General features: G+C 44.3%; 1 protein-coding gene across 8 annotated transcripts; it reads left to right on the top strand.

Moving 5' to 3' along the window:
- Positions 1-437: 437 nt before the first annotated feature.
- TUBB1 (tubulin beta 1 class VI) lies at positions 438-6,220 on the top strand. Of its 8 annotated transcripts, none has more exons than XM_025398484.1 (5): positions 438-699; positions 4,002-4,110; positions 4,646-4,756; positions 4,860-4,952; positions 5,559-6,220. In XM_025398484.1, the coding sequence occupies exons 1-5, from the start codon at positions 643-645 to the stop codon at positions 5,936-5,938; spliced, it is 750 nt and encodes a 249-aa protein (XP_025254269.1). In that variant the 5' UTR covers positions 438-642; the 3' UTR covers positions 5,939-6,220. The 8 variants fall into 8 exon arrangements, with proteins under 8 accessions (XP_025254269.1, XP_025254267.1, XP_025254262.1 ...); XM_025398482.1 differs by having other exon boundaries at positions 4,860-4,987; positions 5,231-6,220; XM_025398478.1 differs by having other exon boundaries at positions 643-699; positions 4,860-4,885; positions 4,958-6,220.
- Positions 6,221-9,461: the final 3,241 nt, after the last annotated feature.

Genomic DNA, 9,461 nt, shown 5'->3' with positions numbered 1-9,461 from the left:
GGACAGGGCAGTGGTCCAAGAGGCCTGCAGGACACTGCAGAGTAACTTGCAGACAGGGCGAGAAAGGGCATGTGGGGGAGGGGCGGGCAGACAGCGCCTGATGCAGGCAATCCTGGGACCTGTGAGGCCCAGCTGTGAAGCCTCCCGCCGCGTCGGGGCACGGGGCTTCTGGGGACCAAAGTCTTGAAAAGGGGCCGGGAAGTTGGACAGGGAAAGCCCTTGGAGGTGGTCTGGTTACCTGGGTGAGCTAGGAGCCAGAGTCATCACACCACAGGCATCAGGGCCAGCATGGGCACCTAGAAGCCTGCAAACAGTGCCAGCCTTCAGGCACTGAGGCGGCCTTTAATCTTGCACTCACTCTCTAGGAAATGATGGGGCAGTATTCTGTGCTGAGAGAGGAAAAACACCCCCTTCCAAAAGCATGACAGGCAGAAAGCAGAGAAGGGCCAGGACTGGCTGAGGGCGGGGAACTGGGCCTCTGGGGTGGACACACCCTTGGTCACATTGCGAGGGTAACTTAGTTGGCCAGTCCCACCACTGCAATGACCACAGTTGTGTTGGGCTCACACCAGTGAACCGAGGCTCTGGATTCTGAGAGTCTGAGGATTCCGTGAAGATCTCAGACTTGGGCTCACAGCAAGGATGCGTGAAATTGTCCATATTCAGATTGGCCAGTGTGGCAACCAGATCGGAGCCAAGGTAAGTAATGTCTGGTTACTAATCCTAGCTTTGCCACAGTCCACAGAGGCGGACAACCAAGAGAATACCCTAAGTTAGCAGGGAAGACAATGAGTCGAGTAGATTTCATGTACTTGCTAAATATCAGACAATGCCTTTGGGCTTTAAAAAAATTCTTAAAAAAAGAATTTCACACGGGAAAAGATGGAAACAATCTTTAAAGAGCTACAAGACACATTAAGGGCTTACAGTGTTAAGTTAGTTAATTTTATCCATAGACACCTAGGCACAACACATGCCAACCATTACATTATATAATATGCTTATCATCTTTTTCTTTGCCCACTCTGTTGCCCAGGCTGGAGTAGAGTGGCAGAATCATGGCTCACCACAGCCTCAACCTCCTGGGCTCAAGCTATTCTCCTGCCTCAGCCTCCTGAGTAGCTGAGATTATAGGCAGGCACCACTATGCCTGGCTAATTTTTTAATTTTTTTTGAGAGACAGGGATCTCACTTTGTTGCCCAGGCCGGTCTTGAACTCATGGGCTCAAGTGATCCTCCCGCCTCCAACTTCCAAAGTGGTGGGGTGACAGGTGTAAGCCACCGTGTGTGGCACTTTTATCATCTTTTATTTTTTTGAGATGGAGTTTTGCTCTTGTCGCCCAGGCTGGAGTGCGATGGCGTGATCTCGGCTCACTGCAACCTCCACCTCCTGGGTTCAAGTGATTCTCCTGCCTCAGCCTCCCCAGTAGTAGCTGGGATTACAGGCATGTGCCACCATGTCTGGCTAATATTGTATTTTTAGTAGAGACGGGGTTTCATCATGTTGGTCAGGTTGGTCTCGAACTCCTGACCTCAGGTGATGTGCCTGCCTTAGCCTCCCGAAGTGCTGGGATTATAGGCGTGAGTCACTGTACCTGGCTTACTTTTATCATCTTAACAATGAACTTCTCATATCTAAAAACAGTAATTTGTCTCAAAACAGCTTTTTGAAGTTTTTTGAGAAACTTTCTATACGCTGTCACTATGGTGTCTTTTCCCTCCCCTCTCATGTTTATTATAGCCCTTAAAAAAATCAATTACTGTTTGATTAGTATGCAATTGAAAATTTAAGAGATAGACCTAAAATAAAGTTTTTGTGTACAGTAACATCATTAATCAAAATACACTCCCTGGAATATAAATGAGTTTTTCTCTCCCTTGCCCCCCTGCTTAAAATTTTCTACCAAGTATGTAACTTACTTGGCCAACCCCAAGAACACAGATGCCCGAGCCCAGGATCTCCAGTCTTGATTTTAAGATGGCCAACTGCACTGAGAAAATTTACCGTGTTCTCTTTGCTATTGTGAAGTTACTTTTACTAATATGAGATGCATTAAAAGTAAGGTTTTAAAACTCTTTGCTATTGTGAAGTTACTTTTACTAATATGAGATGCATTAAAAGTAAGGTTTTAAAACACCTACATTCATCATCCATCAATGACACTTGGGTTGTTTCTGCCTTTTGGCTATTGTGAGTAATGCTGCTAGGAAACAACTAAGGCTTTTAAATGCAGGTGTTTTAAATCCGGGGCAAAGAACATTACTGCTTGAAAAGAAGTCCCCATTCCTCCATGCCTCAGGGGTAAGACATTCATAACACACAGAGAAGTGGGAGGCAGGAGCCCTGCTGCTCTGAAGCTGGAAGATAACACAGAAAGGGGCCCTCGAGAGACAGTGTTGGGTTTAGATAGGGTCTTCGCTCTCACTCTCAATTGTATTGTCTAGCGTTTAGAGTCCTGGCTGACTCATCATTTAGAGTCATAAGAACTTTAAGACACATTTAATTTGGGGTATCTTAGAACTTGAATTTATTTATTCTTCCACTCCCTGAACAGTGCTGGCAGTTTACCACGAACTAGTGCCTTGTTATTAAGACCATGGCCAGAGCAGCGCTGTCATTTACAAGATATGGTTGGAGTTTTAAACATACCCTTGGGGATTTTACTGTATGTGAATACATTTTCATTGCATTTTAATATGTGCTTTTCAGGGTGATCAGAAGGAGTCTTCCCAGTAACTGCTTCCATATTAAGAGCTTGGCACGTATCTATATTAATAAGTACTGTGTATGAGATTGGAAGTGCTTTATGTTTCAAATAGTTACTAGAGGACAACAATGTGTAATTTTGAGTTATGTGTATACCTGATCATCAAAAATGCACATTCCTGGCCGGGCGCAGTGGCTCATGCCTGTAATCCTAGCACTTTGGGAGGCCGAGGAAGGTGGATCACCTGAGGTCAGGAGTTTGAGACCAGCCTGGCCAACATGGCAAAACCCCGTCTCTACTAAAAATGCAAAAATTAGCTGGGCATGGTGGTAGACGCCTGTAATCCCAGCTACTTGAGAGGCTGAGGCAGGAGAGTTGCTTGAACCCAGGAGGTGGAAGTTGCCTGAGCCAAGATTGTGCCACTGCACTCCAGCCTAGGTGACAAGAGTGAAACTCGTCTCAAAAAAAAAAAAAAAAAAAAAAAGGCCAGGCATGGTGGCTCATGCCTGTAATCCCAGTACTTTGGAAGGCCAAGGTGGGCAGATCACGAGGTCAAGAGATAGAGACCATCCTGGCCAACATGGTGAAACCCCGTGTCTACTAAAAATACAAATATTAGCTGGGCATGGTGGCGCATGCCTGTAGTCCCAGCTACTCAGGAGGCTGAGGCAGGAGAATTGCTTGAACCCAGGAGGTGGAGGTTGCAGTGAGCCAGGATCACGCCACTGTATTCCAGCCTGGTAACAGAGCAAGACTCTGTCTTAAAAAAAAAAAAAAAAAAAAAAAGTGCTAATTACTTAAAATCATGCACACAGGTCCAAGTTATGGGTTGCTTGAAAACGTTCATGAAAATAAATCCCCAAAGTGAAATGAGATATTATTGTGAAATCAGATAAGAATTGTTTATTTTCCTATAATAGAATCTATACTTTACTAGCTTGGAGCATTATAAGGAGAAATTAAGAGCTATATTGACATTAAATTCTAAACGACAGCTTTAATATATATAATGGCCTGAACTTAATAGGAAGAAAATCCAATTTAGTATTCTGTGTTTGACATTTTATTTAAGGAGTTCAGGTGGGGAGAAAAGGCAGTCTTCATATTACTTCATATTGCTTAGTAGAGGCAAAAAGTGAATGATGCCATGGTTATTTATGAAAAGGTCCAAAAAGAATGTCTTGGGGAGGGTCAGGCAACCCCAGGGAAACAGGCCTGGGGGTGCTAACTTTCTCTCTGGTTAACACAGCCTTTTTCTGGGTCCGTTTACTCTGACCTTCCTCCTGCTTTCAGTTCTGGGAGATGATTGGTGAGGAGCACGGGATCGACTTGGCTGGGAGCGACCGCGGGGCCTCGGCCTTGCAGCTGGAGAGAATCAGCGTGTACTACAATGAAGCCTACGGTAGGACTGGCAGGGCTCTGGGAGCAGTGGTCCCGCAACTGGGAACATAAGTAGAGGAAGGGCAGAGGCCCAGGAGATGGAAATGTCAAAGCAGTGATGTCTAGGTTCAGGGAGGCGACAGGCAGGGCAGCAGCAGAATCCCAGAGTGGTAGGTCCCCAACCCTTGGTCAAGAGGCAGGACTGGGAAAGGAGCTGCTGGATGGGGCACACACCTTAACACAAGCAGGTCAAGTACTCACTTCCCTTTGTGGCTTCACAGATGAAACCAGAATCATTTCCAGTGCGAAGGAAGAGAATCTCTGTCACTGGCAATACCACAGGGCAGACGATGGAAATTGTTTCTTGGGTATTCTATAGATTTGTGGTATTGTTGTTGGGGTAAAAAATATGTTAGATACTCAAATCTCAACCTACCAAGGGCCCCTTTCTAGAATATCCATGATTTTTTTGGACCAGTATCACAAAGTTCTCTTTTGATAAAACATTAACTTCTAGAAAAACAAGTAGGCTGACTTTTTCCTATTTTTCTACACAGGTAGGAAATATGTGCCCCGAGCAGTCTTGGTGGACCTAGAACCTGGGACGATGGACAGCATTCGATCTAGCAAATTAGGAGCCCTCTTTCAACCTGACAGTTTTGTCCATGGTAGGTTTTTCCAGAAGGTTCCACCAGGAGCAGGGGGGATGCCTTACTGGTGCCCTTCTCTTTTCACTTTTCTTCCCCTGCTGGTTACTCTTTTTGGTCACAGGTAACTCTGGAGCTGGCAACAACTGGGCCAAAGGCCATTACACGGAGGGAGCCGAGCTGATTGAGAACGTCCTGGAGGTAGTGAGGCACGAGAGTGAGAGCTGTGACTGCCTGCAGGGCTTCCAGATTGTCCACTCCCTGGGCGGGGGCACAGGCTCCGGGATGGGCACTCTGCTCATGAACAAGATTAGAGAGGAGTACCCGGACCGGATCATGAATTCCTTCAGTGTCATGCCTTCTCCCAAGGTGTCGGACACGGTGGTGGAGCCCTACAATGCAGTTCTGTCCATCCACCAGCTGATTGAGAATGCAGATGCCTGCTTCTGCATTGACAATGAGGCCCTCTATGACATTTGCTTCCGTACCCTGAAGCTGACGACACCCACCTACGGAGATCTCAACCACCTGGTGTCCTTGACCATGAGTGGCATAACCACCTCCCTCCGGTTCCCGGGTCAGCTCAACGCAGACCTGCGCAAGCTGGCGGTGAACATGGTTCCCTTCCCCCGCCTGCACTTCTTTATACCTGGCTTTGCCCCACTCACAGCCCAGGGCAGCCAGCAGTACCGAGCCCTCTCCGTGGCCGAGCTCACCCAGCAGATGTTTGACGCCCGCAATACCATGGCTGCCTGTGACCCCCGCCGTGGCCGCTACCTCACAGTGGCCTGCATTTTCCGGGGCAAGATGTCCACCAAGGAAGTGGACCAGCAACTGCTCTCCGTGCAGACCAGGAACAGCAGCTGTTTTGTGGAGTGGATTCCCAACAACGTCAAGGTGGCCGTCTGTGACATCCCACCCCGGGGGCTGAGCATGGCTGCCACCTTCATTGGCAACAACACGGCCATCCAAGAGATCTTTAACAGGGTCTCTGAGCATTTCTCAGCCATGTTCAAGAGGAAAGCTTTTGTGCACTGGTACACCAGCGAAGGGATGGACATAAACGAATTTGGGGAAGCTGAAAGTAACATCCATGATTTGGTATCCGAGTACCAACAATTTCAAGATGCCAAAGCAGGTCTAGAGGAAGATGAAGAGGTCATGGAGGAGGCAGAAATGAAGCCAGAAGATAAGGGACATTAACGGTGAGAGAAGCTGTGCCGTGGAGTCGCTTACAGAACAGTTTCTCATTAGACGAGTGTTTCTCCTGCAGCACTCCAAAACCTATTCTGCACTGCAGCACAGTGAATGATACGCACTCATCATTAGCTTCGACACAGGGACTGCGGGAGACAGGTGGGGAACAGCTGACAGGCATTAGGGTCTTTGCTGACATTTACTAACCTTGAAGAGTTTGACATTCAATGCATACTTATTAGCTTAAAAAAATAGCAAATTTATTGTAAAGTGCTCCCTTTGTTTCAAAGTGTTCACTGAGTATTTTATTACATGCCCTGTGCCAGGCACCCAGACTACACATGTGGATTTGCAGGAAGCCACTGGAGTTGGTGTTAACATTTTTAAACTTTAGCAGCACTGATAAGCACCCTGGAATCCTCACTTGGTATCCGAGGGTTACTAAGACTCTTCCCTTAGGTTCTTTCCTTTGAGCAAACACTGCCTGCCACCATTCTGCCTTCCTGTGCCTGCCAGCCTCCAGAAGAGCCAGGTGCCTGACTAGTACATGGGGAGCTACAGAGCCAAGGTCAATGTGAGTCAACATCCACTAGAAATATCCATGTTGTGTAGACCTGTGCGCACACATGCTAACTGGAAAAGAGGAAAAAAAAAAAAGCCACAGTCCTCTCCACAAAAACACCTGGTCCAAACATGAAAAACAAAAAAACAAGCAAAACTAAAGAACTGCAGTCCTCTGATCTTTATTTCTGAAGAGCTAGCCTTTAACATACACGTTTATACAGTTTAAATTTCTTACTACTGTTGGATCCCAGTAATTCATTAATAATCATCCTTGGTTTTCCTTTTAGAGGCTATTTTGAAATGCTCTTTTCACTTTCATTCAGCCATCACCCCCCAAAATGCTCTGCAGCCTCTCTGCTCTGAGAAACGGCACACCATCCGCTCGGCAACCATTCAAATGCAGGAATTAAGCAGCAATGGCTGCAGTGTCCTTCTCAGTTACGGAGGACATCGTCTCATTAGGGAACTTTTACAGTTCAAATTAATTTGCAGAAGTTGCCATAAATGTCTGCATAATGACACAGCTTTAACCACTACATGATTTTAATCTGCTCATATTACAACAGGACCAAATACACAAGAGCGTAATCAAATCATCCGTAACTTCTTAATTACAGTTTACCTATTTCTGACATGCAGCATTGCCATCTCTTCCAGCACCATCAGGGTTTTAATGGCCCTCTAGAATTACCACTGAGATACACTATTTGATCCATGGATAACTGGTAATGGGAAAATGCTCCGACCCTCAATGCAGTAAATATTTACTTGCCGGCAACTGGGTTCTCATCTCTTGATTTGCTTTTGTAATTGGCAATAATAAAATAGCAGGTGGATGGATGACAGTTGCTCATTCTGAGAAACTTCACTCTTTTCACGTATGCATCATGAGGAAATACTAAAATACATACCAAGAGAAAAATACCTTGCCATCGGATCATCAACAAGTCTTCTACTTACAAACTTCAAAAAACACAATACAACAATGTTTTAAATGCTTTCTACTTGTGGTTCAAGAAATACTAGATTTAGTAAGAAACTCCACCTATACACTTTGTTTGAAGTTAGTAACTTTCTGAGATGCTAAAGACTTACAGCCTGCGATTATACAAGGATTTACACATGCTTCCTCTGGTGCTTGACTTCTAAAATCTAAAAAGGCAATGAAATAGGTATAAGGAGAGAGGGATTTAAACCTTTTAAAAAACTTTTGCTGACTTATATTACTGTAAAGATTTGTTTGCTCAATAGTAATCATTAAAGTACAAAATAATTCAATTTTAAATGGCAAAATTGCTTTATTTCAGACTAAATAAATTCCTTTTCTTGAAGCCTAACCACCCAGACTGAGTAGTTAAAAATATTTAGAAATGCATCTCACCATCCTACTCTTTCGTATGGTAGAAATAGATTTAAAAACACAAAACACAAACTAGAAACCTAAGAAATCTGTCCCTTTTGATTTTGAAGAGCTTATTCCTTTAGCAGTATGGTTGCTACGGCGACCTTGGTCTCTCAGAGACCGAGGTCTCTGAGCACAATCACCGAATTTTAGAGCTTATCCAATTCCTTCACTTTACTCACAAGGACTACGTGAACTAAGAGATTAACTGACAACCTCAAACATCTTCCAACTAGTTAGTGGGATACTCATTAAGTTGGTCTGATTGGGGTCACCTCATCATTGGGCACAGTCATCCTGCCAGTTACTCAGCACAGCTGGAGAAAGGAAGTTTATTTCATTATACTACTGGTTCAGGATATCTACTAATCACAGAGAAAAGAGCCTCTAAGAATCTCTGCTGGACAGTAAACTTGTCTTTTACTCAGTTACTTCACTCCTTTCCATATCACAAGCCCTGTCCCTAAGTCTCACCTCTACCATCCGCCTCCTTAATAATATACCATCTATATACCAATAATCTACCAATCTACTACCAATCTACTATACCATCTATATACCAATAATACCCCATCTGCCTCCTTAATAAATGACTTATCTCTAATTACCTGACTGGAAATAATTTAGCCTCTTTGCCTATTAGTTACTTTATTTGTCCTGTGTCAAAAAGGCCTGACAGCCTTTTGATTCATTTATTCCTGTTCTCTGTAATGGAGGATGCTTCCTAGTACCTTAATCTTGGGGACCACAGCACTGAACTGAGGTGCCCTAACTTGCAAGCAGGAGGATGACAGCTCCGAGGTGAAGGACCCCAAGGGCTCCTAACCCGCTGTTGTCCAGAGGCACCCTCTCTCACTCAATCGGCTCTGCCTCCCTGCTCGCTCTGTGCTGAGAATTCAGTAAAACCTACAGGTCAAGTGTTGGGACAATAAGTCATTCCCAGAAGCCGAGAACAAAGACGTTCTATGTGGCTTGGCCTCGGCATGGCTGACAGTGGCCCTGATAAATTATTGTGAGCTTTAAGTACCATGTGAAAACTGGTCCTAGAATGGTGTTTCAAAATTTCCAGTTCAAATTTATTTCTCCATTCTCCAAAAACAGTTAAAATTAGGCAATTAACTTTTCAATGGTGTTTTACTTGCCCAAGCGCTTCCAAGTTTCAAAGAAAGGTAACGACATAACTTGCAACAATTTTCCATCCCTAAATAATGAATGAATGAATCACTATGGAAATATCAAGAAACTGATGTTGTGGTCACCGTGTCTCAGACCTATAGTCAAAACTCCTAGATTTTAACTTCAGTTTGGCTATCAACTCAATGAGCAAGTTATTAAATAGTTTCCAACATTTCCTAAGAGAAATGCTACCACAATATATTCATTTACAAAACAATGTGAAAAACATTTTGTGCTTAAATTCTGTAATTGTTCTTATCTATAGGTTTTAAGTGCACAATACAAAACGAGTACAATTTAGTGTTTCTTCTTCTAATCAATGCTTTTAGTATTTAATAATTATTTCCATGTAGGTTACTGATGACCATGTCATTATTCTGACATGGC

The sequence above is a fragment of the Theropithecus gelada genome, chromosome 10, assembly GCF_003255815.1.
Source record: "Theropithecus gelada isolate Dixy chromosome 10, Tgel_1.0, whole genome shotgun sequence".
Lineage (NCBI taxonomy): Eukaryota > Metazoa > Chordata > Mammalia > Primates > Cercopithecidae > Theropithecus > Theropithecus gelada.
Note: the sequence above shows the minus strand (reverse complement) of the source record. Positions and strands in the feature narration are given on the sequence as shown.

Coding starts and splice junctions, on each gene's coding strand:
- TUBB1 (XM_025398477.1), top strand. CDS start 643: ATGCGTGAAATTGTCCATATTCAGATTGGCCAGTGTGGCAACCAGATC. Junction 700..4,001: donor GCAACCAGATCGGAGCCAAG/GTAAGTAATGTC, acceptor TCCTGCTTTCAG/TTCTGGGAGATGATTGGTGA. Junction 4,111..4,645: donor GTACTACAATGAAGCCTACG/GTAGGACTGGCA, acceptor TTTTCTACACAG/GTAGGAAATATGTGCCCCGA.